Source organism: Haemorhous mexicanus, chromosome 24 (assembly GCF_027477595.1).
Source record: "Haemorhous mexicanus isolate bHaeMex1 chromosome 24, bHaeMex1.pri, whole genome shotgun sequence".
Taxonomy (NCBI): Eukaryota; Metazoa; Chordata; class Aves; order Passeriformes; family Fringillidae; genus Haemorhous; species Haemorhous mexicanus.
The window spans coordinates 3,496,217-3,520,840 of record NC_082364.1 but is presented as its reverse complement, the minus strand read 5'-3'; the positions used below and the strand labels follow the sequence as shown (position 1 = coordinate 3,520,840).

The window sequence follows — 24,624 nt, the reverse complement described above, 5'->3', positions numbered from 1 at the left end:
CCAGCCTGCTAATTTTTAAGCCACATGGGTCCTCCACCAGCACAGCTGCCAAGCAGTGACACAGCTTAAAGAAAGACCAAGGATTTATAAAGATAACAAAGGACAAACTCCTCCAGCATGTTTGAGAGCTGCACACTGTGGCACTTTAAAAGAAAAATCTCTTCATAGCACAGAAAAAACCCCAACCCAACCCAATATAAAACATCAGACAAACTCATGCACAGCATTTGACAGCCAGGGCTGGCTCTTTTTAATCAGAGAGACAAAAAAACCCAAGTTTTAAAATACAGCCATTGAAAAGACGACGAATTAAGAAACATGTAAACACAGCAGAGGCTTAATTACAACTTGCACTGCTTGGTTTGGTACTTGCCCACTCCCCTCTGCCTGGGAGGGAGGGAATGAGCCAAGTACAGCACAGAACCACCAGCTCAGGGGGACATGACTGCCCCTCGACATGCTAACAGAACTCTGCTCTGAGTGCCTTGTCCTGGAGTGAGCCCAGCCTCTCTCTAAGGGTGCTCAGCACATCTGCTCCCCCCCAGGCAAACAGGGCCCAGTGCTAACAGGCTGAATGGTCCTTCAGATTCAGTAAAAATGGGATTCACTCCTGAATTCTGGTTGCACACACAGGGACAGGGGGTAGGAAAAATCCCCCAAATCAATGCATAGGCTCCTGCACCTTTTCCAAAGGAACCCCCTGGAGTGATGAGCAGATGTTGAACAGCCATCTCAGAGCCAGGCAATGCTCTCACACTCAGGCAGGCAGGAAAAAAACCACTCCTGGAATGCAGAGACACCTTCATCCAGGGGGTTTCTTTCCTTCCACATGGCCTACAATCCAGGGGAATAAAGGAATAAAGGAATAAAGGCAAGGAAGGAGCTGAAGGAAAGCTTAAGAAGATTGTAAGGGCACTGCTGTGCTCAGTTCCCCATAGAAGAACAGTCTGCTATCCCCAAGAGCTCCCAAAGGAGCCTCACTTGTCCCTAAAGGATTGTGCCTGGCTGCAGCACAGCCAGTTCCCCCCAGGGGAGGGAGGAGTGTCCCAAGTGACATCCAGGGTCCCTTGCCATGGCAGAGGTCCCCAGCCCTGCCCTGGCACAGCAGGGTGATTGTTGTCTCCAGCCTTGGGAAGACAGGGCCCCAGCCCATGGCACAGACTCCCCGTGGGGGGACAAGCAAGCCACGTCCTCAGTGGGGCACAGCAGAACCAGGGGGTGACACGAGCATTCAGCAGAGATGAGAGCATTAGTGTCCTCTACAGAGCGAGACTGGCCAGCTCTACTACAAACCACAACCTTACACGTGGTGAGGAAAAGATAACTTACTTTGGCAAGCAGAAACACACATTTATCACTGAAATACAGTAGCTGTCATGACATAAAAAGCTCCCCGTCCCACCCCAGCCCCACTCCCTCCACTGAACACAGCAGACACTTCCAATTCCCAGCTGCAAGACACCTGCTCCACACCCAGCTGTAGGACAGAGGAGCTCGATTCCAGAGCCAAAAGGAAGCTGGACAATCTAACAAGCCACAAACTCAGGGAAATCCAGACAAATCCCACATGACAGAGCTCATATCCCAGCACTTAGTGCAGGCTGGTCTCTCCCTGGGGTAGGAGGTCTCACCACCTGCTTGGTGAAGGGCAGCTGGACAGGATGGACATCTCCAAACTCAGTCAATCAAGTCTACAAAGCCACTTCTGATTTTTAATGGAGAAGTGACTTCCTTCTGGGAATGTTCTCATGAATCTACTTAGCTGAAGGCTAAAAGCAGCTTATTTTAAAAAAGGAAACCCACATTCAGGTTCTCAGTTCATTGCATGCTCTCAGACCTCGCTGGTGACTTCAGCTCAGGCCTCAGGAATGTGTCTCTGGAATCAGAGCTCTGCCACCCTTCCAGGTGCTGCCTGGCTCCTTCCAGCAGGCCTGTTTGAGCCTCCCACAACAACTGCATCCACCTTCTGTCCCCACTAATCCTCATCCTGCAGGCACGAGGCAGCAACCTCAGCAAACCAGACCATGTGCTCGTGTCCCCACACTGCTGTCCATCCCCACACACAGCCTGCTCTGTCCCCAGGACACAGACATGGGCAGGGCAGCGTGGGCAGCATAAACCCACCCACAGGAGAGCCCCCAAGAGCTCCAGAGCTGCTCTCCACATCTCCCTGCAGCAGCACCTGGGAGCTGCACGAGAGCAGCAGCCGAGTGTGGATCTCAGGACAAGACTAGGAAGGCACAGCTCGTGGCCAGGAGCCTTCCTGGCCCCACTTGTTGCCCACCTGTGAGCACTGGGACCGTCACCGCTCTGCCCACCCCATGGCACCTCCTCCTGCACCCTCATCTCACTCCCTCCTACCAGCCACAGCTCCTGGTGGGACACAGCCCGTGCTCCACGTGGCTGGGTGGCAGTCCCAGGGCTGAGGCACCTCCATCATCCAGCTGCTCGAGGCAAGGAATCCAACGCCAGCACGAAGAGGAAGAAGGGGAAGCAGCGAGGGGATGACACCACAAGACGCCACAGTCTCTGATCCCTCCTCTAGCATCCAGCTCATCCCCGGGCAGGATTTCGGAAAGGCAAGGAAAACATCCATCCTGCACAGCCCCAAAGCACCCTCCACACGCAGCCTGGGCCTTCACTCGCTCTCTCCTTCCCCGCAGCCCGTGCGAGCCCTCGGGGCACAGAGGAGATCAGGAGGAGATCAGGAGCTCGGACAGGGCCTCCAAGCAGACACGGCCTCCAAGCAGACACGGCCTCCAAGCAGCCGGGCCCGGCCCCAGAGGAAGGGATGGACTGGGCAGTGCCACGGCACCTCCGCTCCAGGTGGCCGAGCCCTCCCGCCCCGTCCCACCCCGCCAGTCCTCCGAAGAAAGGAATGAAGTCAACACCGGGTATTTATTTCTGTGAGGTCCCTGCAGTGTCCCGTGGGTGCCGCGGTGCTGGGGGGCTCCCGGCGCCCCCCGGCCTCACTGCCGGCCGTTGTTGTCCGCGGGCTGCCCGGGGGCCTTGGCCTCGCCGTGCGAGGACGTGCCCTCGAAGCGCTGCGACGCGATGGCAGCCTGGTGGGACATGCTCTTCCTCACGATGTCCCCTTTCCTCCACAGCACCACCTCCTGCAGGGACACAGCAAAGGCCTGTCAGGGCTCCTGAGACCTTCTGCTGAGACCTTCTGCTGAGAGACCTACTGCTGAGAGACCTACTGCTGAGAGAGACCCTCTACTGGGACCCTCTGCTGAGAGAGACCTTCTGCTGAGAGAGACCTACTGCTGAGACCCTCTGCTGAGAGAGACCTTCTGCTGAGAGAGACCTTCTGCTGAGACCCTCTGCTGAGAGACCTACTGCTGAGACCTTCTGCTGAGACCCTCTGCTGAGAGAGACCCTCTACTGGGACCCTCTGCTGAGAGAGACCCTCTACTGGGACCCTCTGCTGAGAGAGACCCTCTACTGGGACCCTCTGCTGAGAGAGACCTTCTGCTGAGACCTGCTGAGAGAGACCTTCTGCTAGGACTTTCTACTAGGACCCTCTGCTAGGACCCTCTGCTGAGACCTTCTGCTGGGACCCTCTGCTGAGAGAGACCCTCTACTGGGACCCTCTGCTGAGAGAGACCTTCTGCTAGGACCCTCTGCTAGGACCTTCTGCTGAGAGAGACCCTCTGCTGAGACCCTCTGCTGAGACCTTCTGCTAGGATCCTCTGCTGGGACCTTCTGCTAGGACCCTCTGCTGAGACCCTCTGCCCCACCCAACACCTCAGGGTGAACCAGGCTCGATGCTCCACTCACAGCCGTGTTCCACAACACAGCCTGCCTGAAATTTGGGTAGAGAGCTCCTCCCTGGGGTCTGGGCACACGGAGGACATCCACAGCACCTCTGTCCTAGTGCCACTGGTAAGGTGAAGCACAGAAGCTCCACCACTGAGCAGAAAAGATATTCCAGGCAGGCACTTGGCAGACTCCTCCTCACCACCACACACACCTGACCTGCATGGACATTGTTCTAGATCATTCTTCCACGTGATGAATCCCAAAATGGACATTCTTCTAGACTATCCTTTCACTTGCTGAATCCCCAATTCCCAGTAGGTCCTTGTAAAACATCCCAGTCAAGCATGCACAGGTCCAAGGAGAGCAGCAGCTCTGGGTCTCACCTGCTGTTTGAAGTAGCGCCTCTCCTCCTCATCGATCAGCACCAGATTGAGGTAATAACGCACAGAGAACTTCTTGTTGATGTCCCTCATGGTTGGAGTCAGCTCGTAGCCAGCCAGAAAGAGCCTGATGGGAATGGACTCCCCTGGAAAGGGCACAGAGCTGTCAGCACAGACAGGATACAGAGAGAAACCAGGAGAGCAGCAGCAAAACACAAACTCACATGGCCACAACCTTTGTCACCATTTCCACAAGTGGACTAACATGAGCTACAAGACCTCAACTCCCTCCAGAAACCAGCATGCACAGTCCTCAGCCAGATCCTGCCCTTGCTGACAGCCATTCCAGCTCCACTCTAACAGCACAGGACTCTTTTGGGACCTGCATCAAGACAGCACTGCAGGAAAAAATGAGTAAGGTGACATTTTCTCTAGCAGGTGACTCTGCTGGGCAAAGAAACAGTGGCACAGGAGATTGGCACAGAGCAAGAACACCACCTCTGCTCCGAGCTGCAGCAATGCCAGCTGGTGGCCCATGCCAACTGTAAATTTATAGCTGGTTCTGCCACTGCTTCATCAAAAGAATCAAGTCATTGCAACTGATTCTGTCTTAGTTGCCCCTCATCACTCTGGAGAAGGAAGGGGATCCAGTCAATCCCCTGCTCTGAACCCACAACAGTGGAATGGGATGCTGAGCACACAGAAGGTACTTCAAGAGTCATATTCCCACCCCAAAACCCCCCAGGAGAGCAGTGCTGGGGGTTCCTGTGCCCTCACCTCTCACAGGTGCCCCATCCATGATCTCGTACTTGGCTATGGTGTCGTTCTCGTGGTACACGTTGGGCCCCGTGCCCGTTGTCTCCCTCTTGATGATGTCTATCTCCATGTGCTTGATCTTGATCCGCACCAGCAGGAAGTAGATCTTCCCCACAATCACATCTTTTAAATGGTACCTGGCACGAGAAGGGAGGAAACACCAGGATCAAACCCTGTGCAGCAGAGCAGGGCTCAGGCTGACGTGCAGGAACTTGCTGGGCAGGCACTTTGCTCTCATCCCCAGCAGATGGCAAATCAACCACCCCCACCAGCAACCAGCCCTTCACTTCCATCCTCTGCTCTTTTGGAAACCCACAAGAACATTTAGCACCAGCAGATAAATTAAATACTTTGTTTCAGGCTCAATATCTGCAAGAAGCCTCTGTAAGAGCAAAGGCTCCAAACTCACTATTTTACATCAATTAAAACCAACCCAAATCACAGAATCATTTAGGTTGGAAAAGACCTCTGAGATCATTGAGTCCAACCAACCCCCACTCGCAGGGAGATTTGCCAGCACCAGCTGGGAAAGATGCACTAAGAGTAGTTTAGAAGTTCCCAACTTCTTCGCTGGAGTTAATTCCCACTTCAGCTGTATTGCCTGGAAAGGAGCAACCATTGCCTTTTGGAGACACCTGGAAGTACTGATCTGGATACAGGGAGTGGGAAGTCACAGCAAGAATTTCATGCTGTGCTCCAGGCTCAGTGAGCCACAGCCATTGCCTCCCACTCCTTGACCCAGAGACATGAGAAAAGGAGAGGAACCCAGGGACCAGGGAGGATCTGAGCTGCCTCCCAGCCTCTCTGGAGCACGAGGACATGGAATTCCTTTGAGGAAACCCCCAGCAGGCGGGTCCCCAGAGCCCCCAGCTGCTCCTGAGCCCCTCACTTGGACTTGTTGTACTCAAACTCGATGTGCAGGCAGTCCTCAATGCCCACTTCCATCTTGATAGAGGAGTTGAGCTCGGGGTAGGTGCTCAGCGTGTGCACAACGATGTCCATCTCCTTGACCACGTCGTTCAGCCGGCGGCTCACGGTGGCACGGAGGAAATACCTGCAGGGACAGTGTCATGGATGTATTTTATGAAAAATCCTTTCCTTAGGATCTTTTCTCCTAAGAAGCTGAAAGGCCTCAGAAATGCAATGTAGACAATAATTATCTGCTGCTGTGGAATGCAACAGGTGCATCTTTAATTGGTCTCATGTGGTTGTTTTTAATTAAGGGCCAATCACAGTCTAGCTGTCTCAGACTCTCTGGTCAGTTACAAGATTTTATTATCATTCCATTCCTTTCTTTGCCAGCCTTCTGATGAAATCCTTTCTCTTTCTTTAGTGTAGTTTTAATATACCATCTTCTTTTAATATAATATAGATCATAAAATAATAAATCAGCCTTCTGAAACATGGAGTCAAGATTCTCATCTCTTCCCTCATCCTGGGACCCCTGCAAACACCACCACAGACAGTCCCCTCCCATCAGGGTGACAGCAGGGACAGGTCCAGGGGGGCTTGGGCTGCACTATCCTTACCTCACAGATCCATGTAAAGAGCTGAAATGCATTTCAATGCAAATCTAAACAAACGTGTCATCAACTCAGCAGATCCACTGAGAAAGTTCCTTTTTCCCACTGAAGCTTGGAACTTTCTCCTTGGCAAGGCGAGGTGCTCAGTTCAACTTAGGCACAGCTGAGAGAAGGGCCAGCATTTCAAGAACAGAGAATGGGGAATGTCGAAATGGGTGAAATAAGCAGGAAACCAAAGAATGGCCACAAGGAAGCAGAAGAGCAAGGAAGCTCCTCTTCCTATGTCATTTGCTGTTCCATTGCTCTTTTTTAGTCCAGGTCTGAACAAAATAAACCTACAGTAAAACAGAGCCCCCAGCTCTTTATGTGTACCTGCCCCTGGAGCAGCCAACACCCCCCAGTGGAAAAGGCAGAAGGGAATTTTCAGATGGAAAAGCAGAATCCTCTCAGCTTCCAAGCAATTGTGAGCCTGGGTTACCTAAGCCCCGTTTTGGGGATCTGAGGAACAGCCTGCACATGTTCAAACCACTGCCCTCTTGCAAGATTACATCAGGCTGCACAGCCACACCTCCCAGTGCAGAGCTCAGACTTTTCCAACCCCCACTTTGAAGGCAGTGAAAGGATTTTGAGTCAATTGAGCGCCTTAATGTGAAATATCATTTCTAACATATGAACAAGGCACCAGTGAAGCATCTGTTTGCATACAGAGCACAATTAAAGTTGACAAGACTGATTACAGCAAAAATATCCCCACTGGAGACTAAACCAAACAGTTTATTTTGATTTTTTGAATTATCAAATAAATTAGCAAGTATTTGATTCAAAAGGGGCTGATTTCTCTTGTCACTCAAAAGGGGAAAAACAAGTTCCATAAAGAGCCTGATGCATGCTTGTAAAATAAAGACCTCAAAGGCAGCCTTTTACAACTCAGGCCCCAAAATTAATTTGGAGTTCTGCATCATCAGAGTGAATATGAGCAGTCACACAGAGCAGAACTGGAGTGAGCCAGGGCAGGGGACTCACCTTAGCTTCACGTTCTGCCCCGTGTAGGACTCGTAAGGTTTCTCCACGTGTGTGAACTCAAAGTCAAATGTTTGTGACTGAGTGAATTCCCCAGGCCGGGCCAGGTCCTTCACCAGGGACACGAACTCGTGGTGGTTCCCTCGGTCATAGTAGAGCTCTAGGAAAATGGAAATCCAGGTTAAGCTTAACCCCACGTGACAGGAGATTTTCAACAACTCTCTTGTCCACGTCACTCCTTCCTTCAACACCACTCACAGAACCCACCAGGGGAGCTGCACTTGTTCCCTGCTCTCCATCAGAGCCAGGTGCAGGCCACAACTTTCCTCCCTGAAACAGGAAGGAAAAGGTCCACACAGCCTCCTTTACTACCATAAATCAAGAACTTGCCTTCGGGAGGCACAAGTTGCCTATTATCAATATTAAATATTTGTAGCTCATGCAAACCCTTCCAATAATCTTCTGCACTGTATTCCAGGCCAAAGACATTGCCACTGTGAGGAAAAGCCACCACTGCTTGTCTGGAACAGACAGTGACAGAGCAAAACCGAGGGGACACGATGATTCCAACTGCTCCTGCTTATCCTGGGGCAGCAAAGAGCTGGAGTGGCCTTGAGCTGCAGCAGGGAATAAATGACAGTGCTGATCCCGCTGCACAGCCACCCTGTGCGTGGGGAGGCAGCTGAATCCTCCAGCCCATGGATAACACATTAAGTGAGCACAGTGAGGGAAGAGCTCTCACCTCTGGAAGCACTGCTCAAACCAGCTCAAGTGACCGGCATTGCCTCATTTTTCCCTCAACCCTCCCACATCAGCAGGAAACTACAGGTTTCCTCATTTAATGAAAGCAATCCTCCACACCTCCACTGAGTTTTCTGCCTCAAGACAAAGCAACAAAACCCTTCAATCTCTGCAATTTGCATGAACAGCTTGGGATTACCCAAACCATCAATGAAACCTGCCCTTCCCAGCCCTGCGTGTGAGCCTGTGCCTACAGGACACCCACACAGTCCTTCTGCAAGGGAAAGCCTTTCTGCTTAGATGAGGAAACAAAAACCTAAGTCATCACACAATCACACTCACACAAGCTCAGTGTCAGCACTAAACTGTGCAGAGGAGGCTTCTGAGAGGTATTAGAGGTGCTCAGGAACTGCAGTTCAGCCCTCCTTGAGATGCACAATGAGATTTCAGCTTTTAAGTGATGTCTGTTCCTCACAGCCCAGCGCTCACCTTATCTCTCTAATGGAAATTTTGGCACTAGAGCTCCCCTCACTTACGCACAACAGCAAATGTCACCAAGCCCTTTAGGCTGGGCAGGTGACATAAATAACCAAACCTCTCTCTCTGCACTGAATTTGTGTGTCCACTGAGAGGAAAGAGCTTGCTGGTGTGACAGGGAGAAGCCACGTGCCAACAAAAAAAGAGGAACCATCCACAGGAATAGAGGAATCAGCCCAGACCGTCGTGACACACAATGCAGAAGGCACAAATCAAAAAAGCAAGGGGAGGCAGATGTCAGGGCACTGAGTTCTCTGCTACCTCAGAAGGTCATGTTTGGCACCCTGCAGCCTTTAGCAGAGTGATGTTTCCCACACTCCAGCCTGTCAAACAGGTATAAGCTGTAATTTCAGGTTTTCAGAGCTATAAGGTTTCCAGACTGAGAAAATAACCTGCCAACATTTCGGTGGCTTGCTCAGGCCACAGCCACCAGAGGTGAAACCATCTGGAATGGGTTCTGTGCTCACCTGGGAGCAGGCAGGACCCAGCACTCAAAGTCTGGCCTCTGGTACCTGCTCTGGAGCATCTTCCCTGCAAAACATCCCTCCTTCACAACCCAGTCCCCCTGCCTGTTAAATTGTCTCACTTCCACACTGACCTCGTGGCAGCAAGAAGTCAGAATACAAGATGGAAAGCATTGAGAAGTGCAATTAGTGGAACAAACCTCAGTGATTTATCAAAAAGGCCTGAGGGGCATAAGGACTGACGTGCAACCACAGCAGCTGTAACACACCCTGCTTGGGCAATAATGTGCATACAAAGCAGTAATTCCATGCAGGCATGGCTCAAAAGTCTTCCAAAACAGGGAATGAGTTGCAGGCAAGGCAGCACAGCAGAGACAGTGGAGCAGAAACAAAGTTCATGCTTAATTTCCACTGGGAACTGTATCAATAGGAGCTCATACCCTGGCTCCTGATGAACAGCCTCACCTACACTCCATCATTTACACACTCCCTTCCCTTCCAAAAACCAGAGCCAGGCACAAGCACAGCCAATAAAACTCAAACAGCAGCATGGGGCTGGGAGGGAAATCTCCTGCTCATGTTCCCTCACCACACGATTTGCAATGCAAAGGCTGCAGGCCCCTGGCTCCAGCAGTGATTTTGGGGTTTAGAGCCAAGCACAGAGAGACACAGATGTGAGGCCTCGCACGCAGCCACGGGAAGGAACATCCTGAACTTATTTTGGCTTGTGGGGATGTCCGTGGAGCACGGACAGCTCCACTCCGAAGGAGGAGTGGGTGTGGCAGCTGCCTTTCCCCTTCGAAAGCAGGAAACATTAAACCTGAATTGGTTACACGCACAGATGACCACAAGTTTTGAACAACTTGAAGTTACCCGACCAACCGTGCAGGGGTGCGTGCAGCAGAAGGTGGGATCAGCCAAGGTGAGCCTGCAAGCCTCAGGAAAGGGGATCCACCCAGGTAAAAGGGACTAAGGACAAAACCCACCCCATCAGCACCTCAGAATTCCTAAGAGGATCAGCAGGCACACGAGGGAAGCAGGCAGGCAGCTCCTGGAGCAGAACAGCCAGCCTGGGGAGCAGGGCCTGGCAGCTGGCGTTGGCAGCAGGTCTGGGCTGACCTGCAGCTGCAGGATGGAACCAAAGCGCGCCCGGCTCGGAGCTAAACCGGTGACCGAGCAGAAGCGAGAAATTAGGACAGGAGAACAATGACCTGGAAAAGGACTGGAATGCCCTTCCTTCTGCCAGGGCTCAAGCCTGGAGAACAGGCCAGGCTGCCCAGCTCGGAGGGTGGAATAATGTCCGGCAGCCGTGGGAATGCTGTGTGCAGCCAGGCATCACTCGGGAGCAAGAGGAACCTGCCCAGCACCAGTGGGACCCCAGTGCCATGGGACACAGCAATGCCCCCGGTACCAGTGGGATCTCAGCACTGTGGGGCACAGCAATGCCCCCAGTACCAGCGGGATCCCAGTGTTGTGGGGCACAGCAATGCCCCCAGTACCAGTGGGATCCCAGCACTGTGGGGCACAGCAACGCCTCCAGCAGCAGTGGGATCCCAGCACTGTGGGGCACAGCAATGCCCCCAGACCCCCGGTACCAGTGGGATCCCAGTTTTGTGGGGCACAGCAATGCCCCCAGTACCAGTGGGATCCCAGCACTGTGGGGCACAGCAATGTCCCCAGTAGCAGTGGGATCCCAGCACTGTGGGGCACAGCAATGCTCCCAGTAGCAGTGGGGCACAGCAATGCCCCCAGACCCCCGGTACCAGCGGGATCCCAGTGTTGTGGGGCACAGCAATGCCCCCAGACCCCCGCTACCAGCGGGTTACCATGGGATGCAGTGATGCTCCCTGGACTCAGCACCAGCAAAGCTCTCTGGATCCGCGGCACCCGCAGGGGTCTCAGTACCATGTGGTTCAGCAACGCTCCCCAGACCCCTGGCACCTGTGGGATGCAGTGATCCTCCCTGGACCCCGGCAGCAGCGGGATCCCGGCACCGTGCGGTGCAGCGCTGCTCCCGGCACCCACGAAGGGCATCAGGAAGGGACCCCGGGCCCGCAGGCCGCCCCGCTCACCGATCTGCCCGATGAACTCCACTTTGATGCCCTGGTGCTCCAGCCGCTTGTTGGGGTTCTTGAGGGTGAGGACCACTCGCCCCGACACGGTCTCGCCATCGTAGAAGAGGAAGTATTTCTCCTTCTTGCCTTCCTCCGTCTTGTGCTCCACCCGCCGCCGGCTCTCGGCGTCGCTCAGCACCAGCTCCAGCTCCGGGCTCTGCCCGAACCCGAAGAAGCTCATGGTCCCGGGATGCGGCGCGGGGCGCCGCGGGCGGACCCCGCGGCCCCGCTGGCGGATCGCGGCCGGGGCGGGGCTGCGCGGGGCAGCGGCGACGCCGGGGAAGGAGCCGGGGTGGCGGCGGCAGCAGCGGCGGCGGCGGCGGCGGCGGCGCGGGGGGGCCGCAATGCGGCAGCGCTGCCGGGGCGGCGGCGGCGGGACCCGCGCACCGCGCACCGCGCACCGCGCACCGCGCACCGCGCACCGCGCACCGCGCACCGCGCACCGCGCACCGCGCACCGCGCACCGCGCAGCCCCGCCCGGCCCGGCCGCGCCCGCCCCGCTCCTTCCGGGGCAGCGGCGCCCGCCGCGATTGGCCCGCGCCGCCCCGCGCCCGCCATTGGCGCGTTCGAAGTCGGGCGGCGGCGGCGCGATGGCGGCGGAGCGGCTGCTGAGCGCGCTCGGCGGGTGGCGGCTGCCGGAGCTGGCCGGAGGTGTGGGTCGGGGTCGGGGTCGGGAATAGGATCGGGATCGGGATCGGGATCGGGATCGTGGCCGGGGTTAGGATCGGGGCCGGGGCCGGTTTCCCGACCCCCTTTCCGGTTTTGATCCCTGTGTCTCTCGGTCTCTCTGTTTCCCGGTCCCGCTCTCTGTCCCAGTCTCTAGGTGTCTGTTTCAGTCTCGGTTTTGGTCTCGGTCCAGGTCTCTATTCCCGTCCCGATCTCTGTCTCTTTCCTGTTCTGTCTCTCTGTCCCGCTGTCCTTCTCTGTCTCGGTCTCTGTCCCCCTCCCGGTCCTGCCTCGGTCCCCGTCCGGGTCTCTGTTCCGGTCCCAGTCTTGCTGTCAGTCTGTGTCCCGGTTTCTCTGTCCCGGTGCTGGTCTCTGTCTCTCTCCCGTTCTGTCTCTCTGTCCCGGTACCGGTGTCAGTCCCGGTCCCTCTGTCTCTCTCCCGGTTCCGGTGGCTCTCCCCAGTCGCCGGGGTGCTGCTGGCCCCAGGCGTTGGGAGGCTCCTGGCACTGACAGCGCTGCCTTGGCGCGCCCGTGTCCCACTGGATTTGGGCAGTCTGTCCTTACTTTGGAGCCTTATTTTGGGTGAAACGCGTGTTTCGGAAAAATCTCACCCCTGGCGCTTAAAAACACTTTTTTTCTTTCTCAGTGTGGGTGGACACGGTGTGGGATCTGGATTTCACAGAGACCGAGCCTCTGGATCCCTGGATAGCGGAGGAGATCACGGCCGATGGGATCGACACCTTCACCCGCCTGTACAGCGCTCTGGCGCCCTTTGCTGCCGGGGGCCAGGAGAGCAGAGAGGTGACATCCCCCGAGCAGAGCCAGCCACTCTCACTTCCTCTCTTTCACATCTGTCCTGCCTTGAAATTCACAATATATTCAAAAACTATTCAAGCAATTCTTGCTCTGTGTGCTGGAATGCTTCAGAAGGAAGCTATTCCCAAATTTTAATAATAGAACTTAGTTATATCACATCATATCATATAATACATTATGGTAATATATATGATATACATATTATATATTATTATATGCTATATATTATATTAAGTACACATAGAGTTATTATAATCATTACTAATCAGTATAATTTAACATTTATTAATTTAATTATTAATATATTCTAGATATTAATAAAATTATTGTATCATAGATATTAATTACAGTGTATTATACTTATTAAAACACTTTTTAAAGCAGATAATACATAGGGAGTTGGTCATAGTGGCACCTGTTAAAATCTGAATAATGGCTAGTTTTGGCCATGGTGTTATTATGGGATTCCTGACTATTCCTGTTTTGCCTCAGAATGTCTGGACCTTGTTTGCTGAGAGCAGCCTGTCCCACCAGGCCCTGGTGGCCGTGCTGCATCACTTTGTGCACGTGGGCCAGCACAAAAGAGCCAACACACAGCAGAGGGTGTTTGCTCTGCACTCAGCTGGGCTCTACCTGCTGCTGCTGGAGATCCCAGGTGAGCCCTGAAATGTTCCTCTTCATGCCAGGGGACAGCTCAGGTCAGGCAGGGTCGGGTTTGTAACAATTCCAGGTGGAACGAGTGGTGGCGTTGGCTTGGTGTCCCTGAAATCCTCGGGGGTTTCACGAGCTGAGCGTGGTGTGAGTGCTGAGGGGTGTCACTGGACCCCTGTCACAGAGGGGTTTGGTGGCCTCAGTGCAGGTCTGTGTGCTGGGACAGGATGACGGAGGAGGGTGCACAGACCTGGAACCACACAGGTCCCTCTGCCTTGACAGTCAAGGCAGGAGCTTATTCCTCTTCCTGCTCTGTAAGCTGGGAGCATTTCACTGTGCAGCACATTTGGATGGGTTTGCTTGTGAAAACAAAACTATCAGTTTAGAATGACCAGGAGCAGAGTGTTTCCAGCAGGTTAGTTTACAGCTGGATCCCTTTGTATTCCAGCAGGCCCTGAGGTTTTGCTGATCTCCAGGGTGCAGCTAGAAGGGGTCATTCAGCTGGTGATGCTGCTGGAATGTGTCACTGCTGATGATGCATCAGCCTGGTGCACTTCAGGCAGCTCTTTATTCTTCTCTTGAACTTTCTTAGGCTCTGGGGCACCTGTGGAGAGATCACAGAACCACAGACTGATTTGGGCTGGGAGGGACCTTAAAGCTCATCTCATTCCATGTGCAGGGCCACTTTCCACTCGACCATGTTGCTCCAGCCTGGCATTGAACACTTCCAGGAATGGGACACGATGCCCAGGTGGTTGGATGCTCTCTGTATCTTGTCTGGAAGAGGACTGATGTTTGTCTTTTCTGAGCAGGCAGCATAGCCAGCCAGGTGTTCCACCAAGTGATGTTTGATAAATGTCTTCACACCCTGACAAAATGCTGGCCTCAAGAGATGAAGAAAAGGAAGAAGGCACAATCTCAACGCTCTCAGCCCAATGCCAGAAGGAACAGAAAGAAAGGGAAACCATGCAGGAACGACAGCTCCAGTGTGAGATATTTGTGCAATCTCTTAGATACAAATCCCTAGTAATAAGCAAATTGTTGGCAAGCTGTTTCTCTTTTCTGCCAATATAGATGGAAGAGATGTTGGAAGAGGAGAAGGAAGAGGATGATGAGAATGTTTACTTCTCAACAGAAGATCTTCTCCAAGTCCGCAATGCCATCTTCCTTCTCTTGAAAAACTTCCTGAGGCTTCTGCCCAAGTTCTCCCTGGCAGAAAAGCCTCAGTGCATGCAGAACTGTATGCAGGTAAGAAAGATCCAGCTTGAGGAACCTTATGTCCCCTAACACAGACTTCCTGGGGATGCAGAGCACTCCACATGGAGAAGGTGGCAGCCCTGCCAGGGTCACCTGTCCCTGATGGGAACTGGGGAGATGTGGGAGCAGGGTGCCTGCTGTGTCTGCCTCTCGTGTTGAACACTTGCAGGTGGTTTGTTCCTGGAATCAGAAGCGTTTGGGTTGGAAGGGACCTTAAAATCTCATCTTGTTCCACCCCCTGCTATGGGCAGGGACACCTTCCACTGTCCCAGGCTGCTCCAAGCCCTGTGAACCTGGCCTTGGGCACTGCCAGGGATCCAGGGGCAGCCACCACTTGTTCCTGGGGGGAGCTTCTGGGCTTTGGGCTCTGCTTTTATTCTGCTTCAAGGGAGGTGTTTGAAAGTTAAACCCAGTGGTGTGACCCCAGACATCCGGAGCCCTGCACACCCTCCCCTCAGGGCACTGAGCTGAGCTTGGCTCTCTTCCCTTGCAGGTCTTTGTTGAGATGACCAGCTTTGAGCCAGTGCTCCACGAGTTCGAGTTTTCAGCAGCCATGTGAGTAAATAATTCTTAATATTTCTTAGTGTTTATGTGGTGGTCTGAACAAGTAAAGCCCTCAGTGCTTGTGTTGTTGTCCTGTTTGTATAACAATGAAAGTGACAAATTCTCTTATGATTGGAATGTGTTCCACGTGCTGACAGCAAACAGCATCTTGTGAATATTGAATGTTTCACAGTCAATGAGCTCTTTTAATACTCCCATTTACTCTGATGAGAGGTGAAGACATCTCTTTGCTTTCTTTCCTTAGGGATGTTAATAAAGCCAAGTACATTCCTGAGCTGGCCTATTATGGACTTCACTTACTGTGCTCCCCTCTCCATGGCACAGAGGATAAGGTACAAGTTCAGCAGAATCTTTAACATCCTCACAGCAGCATGGAAAAGGAGTGGTTGCTTCTTTCCTTCTTGGCATGTCAGTTTTGCTTGGATGATTTTTACTTTTCACTTCAGTTTCCCTCTTTGTGCCATCTTTGCTGGGTCAGAGCAAAGATGGTTTTTTCCACCCCAGTCCTTATTTGCTGCTGCACTTGTGTGCAGTGAATTCCGTGCTCTGCTGACTCTTATGGCAAATGAAATGAAAACAAAGGAGATCTGCAGTGGCATTGGGTCTGTGAACCTCAAAGAAGAGAGTTCCAGGTGGCTGCCTTTGCCTGGAATGTTGTGATTCCCTGCTAGATGGAGCTGCAGCACCGCCTGGCAGCGTGTGAGGGGCTGGGCTGTGCAGTGCTCTGTGCACTCAGTGAGGCTGAGCAGGGCTGGTTCTTGGTCACAGAACACTCTGGGACCGTGGAGCAGCCAGTTCTGCCAGAAACTCCCATCTTTATTTGTTTAAATTGGCACCAGAGCAGGGCATCTCCCACTTACCTGAGTGCTGCTGCTCTGCATGGGGCTGCTGAGGGTTGGGTGTGCCCAGGCTGTGTCTGGGAGTCTGTGTGTCCCCCTGGGCTGCTTCTGAGCCTGCAGGCTGGGGAGCAGCAGCTGTCTAGTCAGGAAAGCCTGGAGTACACACCAGCCTGGTTAGTCCTGAGTGCCAGCCCAGCTCCAGCAGCCTGTGTGTTTCTGCCTCCTTAGTTTCTCAGTGCAGCGTGAGCTTTTTGGAGCTGTTGGCATTTGTGGTGACAGCAAGGTGTAGTCACTCCCCTTCCCAGACCTGCCTCATCCTCCCTGCCTCTCCTGCTTGCTCAGGGAATGTCAGGGTCATGAGGCAAGCTGTGGTCCCAAAACCGTGGCAAGGGAGGCAACTCCAAGAGTTCCAGTACAAAACACATATTTAGCTTAAGACATCTCCTGTGCAAAATCCAGTGAGCTTCCTCAAACTCCAAATGTTTCTGGCAAAAAAAAAAGTCCACAGGGGACTTTGGAGGGGGCACTTTGCCCTGTTTGGAGGGTGGCTGTTAATGCTTTCAGAAAGCCCTTCTGAGACTTTACTGGGCTTGCATGAGAACATCACAGCCAGGAAAGGTGTTGTGTGTATTTACACAGTGTCCTCTTGGAATTTCTCTGCTAGGAGTCATGCTTTAACCTGTGCTGCTGTTTGGTTCTAAGCTTGATTCAGAATTATTTCAGGACCCTGGAGTGCCCATCTGTTGGAACCCAGGAAATTCCTCTGGCTGCCCTGGAGGACTCAAGTCCCTGCCCAGGGGCTCAGAGACCTTGGCACAGAGCCCAAGACCCCTGTGCCTTTGATCTTGAGCCATGGAAAAAATTACCAACCTTTATCTGAAGAATTACAAGTCAAGAAAGTTTAAGTAGAATGATAGTGAATTTATTACAGGGTGAAAAATAGATTTTTGAGGTTTTTAGAATGGGGGCTTGGGGTCCCAAGATGGAGGAATTTGGGTGTGCCTTGTCCTTTTTCCTTCTTCTTCCTAGCCTCCATTTTCTGGGTGATGTTGGCACTTTTGGATTGGTTTAGAGTAGAAGCTCATTGTCTAGCACAGGTGATGGGGATTGGGAAGTTATGGTAAATATTGTACGAGTAGTTTTTAGTATAAAAGATAACACCAGAGTGCCTCAACCCAACTGCCAGACAGACCTCAGTGGGTCAGAGAAAGAAGGTTAGAGATAAGAAACAACAAGCAACCTTGAGACTGAGAACAGAAAAGTCCTGACTCCTCCTCCAGCTGCCAGGCTGGGAAAAAAGAAGCTTGTACACATCTCAGGGTCACTCTGACCAGCAGAGATTCTGCAAAGAGCCTGGCAATCACCCCTTCTTTGCAGACCCTTCAATGTGTTCCAGCAACTCCTCAGCGTCATTCTGATGGTTTCCTGCTTTATTATTACATTTATTCATGCTTTAACCTGTGCTGCTGCCTGGTTCTAAGCTCGATTCAGAATTATTTCATGACCCTGGAGTGCCTATCCATGGGAGAGAGCCTGGCAATCACCCCTTCTTTGCAGACCCTTCGATGTGTGTTCCAGCGACTCCTCAGCGTCATTCTGATGGTGGAGAGCAGCAGGGGCTCCAGGCGTGAGCCCCTTCCCATCACCTCAGCTGTGACCAGCGCCAGGAGCCAGGCTGTGAAGTTCATCAGGTGACATTCAGAGCTCTGAGCATGGCTGCTCCTTTCTTCTGGCATGCCTTTGCTTTGCTGTTGAGGTGATAAAGGGATGAGACAAACTGGCACTGGCTTTGAAGTTGTTTGTGTAAATGAGGCTTAATTAAAATGTCTGGAATGGGAATTTACCCAGCTTGCTGGCAGAGGGGGAAGAAGGTGCTGTGGAAAGGACCCATTTTCTCTGTTTTGCTTTGTGTCAGTTTTTCAGGTCTTGTGTTTAACTACAGAGAATTGTGAAGGAAATGAAAGATTAACAGGGAGCTCGTTCCTCTGTAGTTCTTGCTCTCTCCTGCTTAATGATGTGTTTTGCCTGTGTTTATTCCCCCTGTTGGGGATCCATGTTGTTGGAAGTGTAGCTTGTGCAGAGATCCCCAGACAACATATAAAAGTAGATTGAGAACAAAGAAGCTTTTCATGTTACCCTTCTACTTGTTAGAAAAGTATGGGAAGAAATTATTTTGTGCCTGCAAAGCCAGGTTAAGGTGGGAAGCAAGGATGGTTCTCTGAGCATAGCCTGATGCACTCATGATTCCAGAATCATGGCCACTTTTCCTGACTTCTCAAATGCACTCCAAAAGGAATGTCCTTGACTTTTCCTCTGCTATAAACCAGCTTAGTTAAAATCTGCTTCTCTCTTTCTCTCCCCTGTGCAGTTCTCTGGTGGATGAGCTGAAAGAAGCTGTTTATCCTGTTCTGCGAATCTTGCTCCAACATATCTGTACCAAGGTATGCCAAGCTCTGCTGCCTCTGGGCTGGAGAACTCGTGTGGATACATTGGAACACCATTAATAGTTTAAGAAATCTGTTTTCACAATCTTTTCTAAGCAATGAAAATGTGTGATGGTGAAGTAGTGACTGAGGAAGCTGTGATGATTCTCACTGTTGTTGAATGTGAACATAGCAGCTCATTAAATAAAAAACCACTTCTCTTAAGCCCTGAAATGCCTTTCTGGCATTGAGAGCAGAGCAGTGGAGTATCACAGGGTGCCCTGGCCTTGTCTTTCAGGTCCCAGACAAGGCTGATTATCGCACCTACGCTGCCCAGGCCCTGGTGGCCCTGCTGGACAAACTCCCCTGTGCAGAGTTCGCTGAATTCATCGCTTGGCTTTATAAATACTCACTCTCCAAAGTAAGTGCATTTCCTTGATGCCTTGGAGATGAAGGGTTCAATCTCAGCACTGAATAGCTCTGTCACTGCTGGTACCCAGAGGCAAGAAAACTCCGTGTTCACTTCCATTAACAGAGCGCCTCGTGTGCTTTTTCTTCCTGCAGGTTTCCTACAGAGTGTTTGCTCTTGATGTAGCCTTGGCTTTGTTGGAGCTGCCAGAGAGGAGCCCAGGCAGCTCCTTGTCCCAGGAGCAGCAGAGTTTGCTAAAGCACAAGTTTTTAGTGCAGGTCATGGTGTTTGGCCGGTGCTCAGACAAGGCCCCCGTGGTCCGGAGCAAAGCTCTCAGCAGCCTCGCCCATTGTCTCGAGATGGAAGCTGCTGCTGCCTTGGAGAGCATTCAGGACTTACTGCAGAGCTGTGAGTACTGTGGGCAATGAGGTAATGAAAATCATTCTTGAACTTTCAAGGGGATAATTGCTGAGAGGAGGGAGTTGTCAGGAACTTAAAAACTGGCACGCAGAGTCCTTACGTCCTGCGCCATAATGAGCAGTAAATCATGAGCCTTGTTCCTCGTGAAGCCTTATATTTGGAAGGGATTTATTCTCGTGTATCGGTTCTAAAGAGATTCCTCTGTGAGGTCCCTTTGAAGGATGTTTACAGACAACCAAAATTGCTCATTGGGAAAAAAAAAATGCAGTTCATTCTTGCCTGACAGCTGATTAAATCTTGAGTTACCTTTTGCTTCTGCTAAGTTGTTCTGTTCGTGACTGGCATTCCGAGCTCCCTCAGGTGTGGTGAAGGCCAGATGGCACAATTCAGAGCCTGCACCCAGCACCTCACGGCTAGATTGCTCGCCCGAAAAGAGTTTGGAATGGCAGGGATATCCAGAATTCAAATGCTTTGTTTGATTTCCTTTTTTATTTCTCTTTTTTGGCAGCCTCTGTCCGCACAGTGTTGGAAGCAAACGCAAACACTGCGAGCGTGACAGTCAGTGCAGAAGGTATAGAGTCATTCTTTTCCAGTAAGTCTCAGGCTTTTCTTGGCATGCCATTTGCTAAAAAATACACATTTCTGTTAAATCTAGGGCATGCATGAGGCTCTCTGTTTAACACTGAACCATCTTCTTGCCAGGTGAATGTATGCCTTTATTATTCCTCAGCTTTTATCTTTTCTTTCAGCTGTGTCCAACCATCCAGTGAAGACCTTAGCAACTTTGAGAACTATCGAGCTGACAGACAGCAGTGGCACTGCTGGGCCTGATGGTATGTCAGAATTAAAGCAGCCTTTCCAGATAACCATTCAAAGCCTTAATTGAAATCAGACTTTCTGAAGTGTTTTCATTGTCCATTTCTCAAAGGAAGTGGAGAAAGCTGTTACAAAACACTTAGGGGTGATGAAGGGGGTGGAATTGCCAGCCATAAGGAAACACTATTTCCACTCAAGTCTGAAAAATACATTTAATCCTGAAATGCAGATGTCTGTTGGTACTAATGTGGTGGCAACCCTTGTTGAGAAGCAGGTAATTTATTCTTCCCAATTTGTAATTTATGTGGAATATAACACTTGTAGCTCCATGAATTTCAGGGTAATTAAATCTCTTGCTCCAGTGCACAAAGACCTGATCTATTTTGCTGTGTAAAGCACAGCACCTCTCTGTTCTGTAGGCAAGGATCTGTTTCTCTGCAGCATCATGTTGAAAGCTGAAAGCAGAGTGTCACACAGAATGTCCTGATGCAGCATGGCAAGCTGCCTCTAATGTGTTGATAGCATGAAATCACCATGCAAGTTGGCTTTTGTGGCCGGGATGTTCCTCCTTTAAGCCTCTCCTTTTTCTTTTCCTCTTGTGTGGAAAAGCTTTTCTTCCTAACCTCTCAACCCCTGCCAGCATCTGCGCTCTCCCTTCTTCTGTTCACCTCCCTTGAACTGCTGACAGGCCAATTCTCTGCTTGCCTCTCATCCTGCTGTGGTGCCTTTGTTCCACGCTGCTCCTCACATGGGATCTCCCTCCCTATCTCCAGGAGCCAGGCTCCAGCCTCCCCCCACTGAAAGCTCCTTTTTTCAAACACCCTCTGCTGATAAATTTCCTTAATCTGCTCCCTCAGACAGAGAAGTCCTCCAGGCCACTCAAGGTATTGTGAATTCCCTGTTTGGTTGCAGGCTCCTCGTGCCAGAGGATGCCTGGGTTTGTCTCTGATACCCAGCTGAGCACACACTTGGCACTTGGCAAAACAAATTAAGAAAAGGCTGGAATGAAGAAAGACTGTCTGGAGCTCCAGAGGATTCTGGAATCCAGGGCTCTCCGAGGCAGTCAAGGTGCATTAGCAAAGCTGTCTGGCCCGTGCCTGTGCTTGGCTTGTGCCTGTGCTAATTTTGCTCTCCTCTGAAGACCAAACAGCTCATTTCTCTTAGAAAAGAAACAAATCTCAGCCAGGGATAGTCAGAACATGCTCAGTGCTCAAGGGCAGAGATAACGAGGGTGGGGATAACCTGCCAGGTGAGGTGTGCACTGCAGAATTCCCTCTGCCCACCAGCATCAAACATTCCCTTCCCTTGGGAGTTCTCAGCCCTTTAGAACTTGGGATTTTTGGTTGTTTTGTTGTTTCCCCCCCTCCCCCCTCTTTTCTTCATCAGAAGAAATCAATGTCAAAGTGTGATTATTTGGTCACCTTCACAAGGCTGGACTATTTTAGTAGCAAAATCTTGCAGTGGGAAGGTTCTGTGCTCTTCCTGTCCAGCTGCTCTTGGGAGGAGGATGGAAACTGCACTTAGCTGCCCATTAAGAAAGCCCAGATCAAAGTCCCTTTGCTTCCTTTTGGTAAAAATGTATTTTTAAGCTAGTTTTGCTTAGTTCCCTGTGACTAATCCTATTTTTAATGGCAACAGGATGGATGTCCATGTGAATCTCTAAGTAACAGATCTCCAAATTTGGCGTATCTTTGGGAAATCTGACAAACAGCAATAAATAAAAACCTTAAAAGCCATGATAAAATGCTTCAAGTCCTTATGGCCAGTTAATAGTGATTCAAAATGTGAGAAATATTTGATCTGTTCATTCAGTTGTGTGTCATTTAATAACTTCTTGCCTTGATGATGTATTTTTTCCCTGCCAACATGCAGAAATAAGTATGAATATGGCTGTGCAGGGTGAAATCTGAGCCCTAACGTGACATCCAGGGAAGAGAGATGTGTTCTGGTTTCCTTGCAGACTCTGAGGTGGTGCTTTGCAGCTGCCATTCTGCAGCCTCGAGGAATTAACAAATGGAGTCCTTTTCCCTCTGTGGCACACAGCAGTTCATACATTATTGCTGTGTGCAGCTCTGAGGCAAAGCTCCCAGGAGGTTGTGGGTGTTGTGAGCTCTGCAGAGCCTCCCCTGGCTCTGTTGGCTCCTTTTGTCTGAGCTCTGCCCAGGTAGCTCTTCCCACAGGTACCAGGCTCACCTGAGCCACAGACTGTGCCTGACTCATCTGCTGAGCTCTCAGACTCTGAATTTAGCCTGACATCTTTTGTGTAGACAAATGAAGAGGTCAGAAATTACAGATTTTTTTTTTTCTGTGTGTCTCGAGTAATTTGCTCCATCCTTTTATTTTGTGATATATTAAGATGAGGTTTCAAATGAAAGAAGTGGGGAAATGGTTCAGGTTTGTTTTTCCTTCTGGCTTATGCCTCATTCTGGATTGGTCTGGGTGATTTTAATTGTTGAGTCCTTCTGAAAGTTTTGGGGAAGGATTTGAGTTTGTTTTTACTGATTTACTGAGTTTGTGCTGCTTTAGGGTGGTGAGCCACTGTCCAGGGTGCCCAGAGCAGCTGTGGCTGCCCCTGGATCCCTGAGAGTGCCCAAGGCCAGGCTGGATGGGTCTTGGAGCAGCCTGGGACAGTGTGAGGTGTCTCTGCCATGGCAGGGGTGGAACTGGGTGAGCTTTGAGGTCCCTTCCACCCAAACCATCCTGGGGTTGTGTGGTTCCACCTGGTGCTGTGGGTAATTCCTTCTTCGTGGGGGTAATTCTTTTTTGTCCTCATTTTGGATAGGAAAAGAAGTCATGGCCATGCTGAGAGTGAGGGCTGGAGATGAGAAAACCAACGTGAGGAAATCTGCTCTGCAGGTAGGTTGGGGTTTGCATCCTTCCCTGCTCTCAGTGATTACCTGAAATTGTTAAATAATTAATTAGGCCACAGCTTTGCTGCAAACTCTGTCACTTTGCCCACTTGTAGCTTCCTGCTCTCCCTGCAGAGTGCCTTAGAGGCATTTAGGATCTTGTTTACTAGCTCCTGATAAGTAAATAATGCAGGCATAATGATGGAAATTTCTCTAGTACCCTTGCTGGCATTCTGCTATTCCGTCATTTGCAAGGAGAGGCTCTTGTCAAATGTCAATAGGCATTTCAATTAAGAGACTTCCTCATAAACTGAAGCATATTAGCTGCTTAGTTTGTTTTGACCTTGTTAGCAAAGGGATTAGGTTATATCCAGCCTCTTTTTGAGCTCTGTGCTGCTCTCCTTGCTGCTCATTTCTTTAATGAAGTCATTAGCTTTTAAAGAGAGATGCTTCAATGGAAATTTCCTTGTTTTAAAAAAGAGGTGTCTGCTGCTGACTGCCTTCCTCTGTTAGTCCTCTTCACCCCAGCTCTTCCCCCTCAATTCACACACTGATTTGAGCTTCCCAGTTAGGGCTTTGCAATTCATGTTTTAATGCTTTCTGATTAAGAATAAAAATAAACCCCTCTTCCTTATTATGAAGTAAAAACGGTGGCTCATACAAGAGGCACGTTACTTTCAAGGGGAAATTGTGACACCCTCCCTCTCCAGCTGCTGTTCCAGAGCAGCAATGACTGGAATGATGTTTTCTGATTCATTTTCCATCTCTGGTTGTGCCCAGCACTCATGAATTGTTAATGTGCTTCACTCTGGCTGTGATGAATCTCTGGCTGCCGTTGGTGGGGGGTAAATTGTATTTGTGCTTTGCCACCCAGAGCCCCTGGCGTGCCCAGCCCAGCTGAACCTAAATGGTGGGTCCAAGATGGGAGGGGATTTGGGGGCAAAGAAGGAGGTTCATGGCAACTGCATTCTTGTGAAACAGGAGCTTATAGCCTAAAGAGGAGAGCGGGGGTCTAGGTAGGATCAGGTGGGTTTGGACTCCCACTTACCCTCCTTGCAGTTGTTCCAAATATCAAGGCAAGTGCAATGAGATGCCTGTCACATTCAGTAATTCTATCTGGTTAAGGTGTTCTTGCCAAATTAATGAAGAGATTTTGAAGGCTGCAAAGCAGTGGGGAGGGACAAGGGTGTTTTTGACCACCTGTTTTTAAGCTGCACCCGAGAAAGTTCCACAAGTAGAGCCCGGGTAGTTTGTGATTATCAGTGCAAATGGCAACACCAGAATGGAACTCAAACCCTTTTTAATCGAGCCCTGCTCCAAACCCAACCAAACATCTTGCAGGTGTAAATGTAGATGGGAGCCCTTCGTGGAAGCTTTGAAATGCAACTGAGTGCTGCTGTTTGCCTGGCAGGTGTTTGTGAGCCTGCTGAAGCAGGGGGTGGTGCCCTGCACGGCCGAGGAGCTGGGCGTGCTGCAGGAGCGCTGCCGGGACCCCGCCCTGTCCGTGCGGAAGCAGGCGCTGCACTCCATCACCGAGCTGCTCCTGGTGAGGCA

At 51.1% G+C, this 24,624-nt stretch overlaps 2 protein-coding genes across 4 annotated transcripts in view; one reads left to right on the top strand and one right to left on the bottom strand.

The window, feature by feature from the left end:
- Nucleotides 1-221: 221 nt before the first annotated feature.
- On the bottom strand, nucleotides 222-11,618 carry VPS26B (VPS26 retromer complex component B). The gene is made up of 6 exons (XM_059867196.1): nucleotides 11,319-11,618; nucleotides 7,508-7,664; nucleotides 5,851-6,015; nucleotides 4,923-5,098; nucleotides 4,149-4,291; nucleotides 222-3,116 (listed from the first exon to the last, which is right to left on the bottom strand). Exons 1-6 carry the CDS (start codon nucleotides 11,539-11,541, stop codon nucleotides 2,970-2,972), a joined length of 1,011 nt encoding a protein of 336 aa, XP_059723179.1. The 5' UTR covers nucleotides 11,542-11,618; the 3' UTR covers nucleotides 222-2,969.
- Nucleotides 11,619-11,908: 290 nt separating this feature from the next.
- The window catches only part of NCAPD3 (non-SMC condensin II complex subunit D3), a 37,424-nt gene continuing 24,708 nt past the window's right edge, over nucleotides 11,909-24,624 (top strand). For 2 of the 3 annotated variants that reach the window (XM_059867192.1, XM_059867191.1), the window contains exons 1-15: nucleotides 11,909-12,011; nucleotides 12,673-12,827; nucleotides 13,335-13,497; nucleotides 14,306-14,481; nucleotides 14,568-14,741; nucleotides 15,244-15,305; nucleotides 15,559-15,646; nucleotides 17,711-17,844; nucleotides 18,522-18,594; nucleotides 18,875-18,997; nucleotides 19,141-19,393; nucleotides 19,914-19,997; nucleotides 20,155-20,238; nucleotides 23,004-23,077; nucleotides 24,482-24,616. In XM_059867192.1, coding sequence (XP_059723175.1) covers nucleotides 11,951-12,011; nucleotides 12,673-12,827; nucleotides 13,335-13,497; nucleotides 14,306-14,481; nucleotides 14,568-14,741; nucleotides 15,244-15,305; nucleotides 15,559-15,646; nucleotides 17,711-17,844; nucleotides 18,522-18,594; nucleotides 18,875-18,997; nucleotides 19,141-19,393; nucleotides 19,914-19,997; nucleotides 20,155-20,238; nucleotides 23,004-23,077; nucleotides 24,482-24,616 — 1,839 coding nt within the window. In that variant the 5' untranslated portion in view covers nucleotides 11,909-11,950. The remainder of the gene's footprint in view (nucleotides 12,012-12,672; nucleotides 12,828-13,334; nucleotides 13,498-14,305; nucleotides 14,482-14,567; nucleotides 14,742-15,243; nucleotides 15,306-15,558; nucleotides 15,647-17,710; nucleotides 17,845-18,521; nucleotides 18,595-18,874; nucleotides 18,998-19,140; nucleotides 19,394-19,913; nucleotides 19,998-20,154; nucleotides 20,239-23,003; nucleotides 23,078-24,481; nucleotides 24,617-24,624) is intronic. The other variant, XM_059867193.1, reaches the window with a different exon arrangement.

Bases quoted from the DNA above. Each gene is read 5' to 3' on its own strand.
- VPS26B (XM_059867196.1), bottom strand. From the start codon at position 11,541: ATGAGCTTCTTCGGGTTCGGGCAGAGCCCGGAGCTGGAGCTGGTGCTG. The intron at 5,099-5,850 runs GTGAGGGGCTCA...TTCTCGTGCCAG, and splicing joins TTTGAGTACAACAAGTCCAA to GTACCATTTAAAAGATGTGA. The intron at 3,117-4,148 runs GTGAGACCCAGA...GTGTCCCTGCAG, and splicing joins GGCGCTACTTCAAACAGCAG to GAGGTGGTGCTGTGGAGGAA.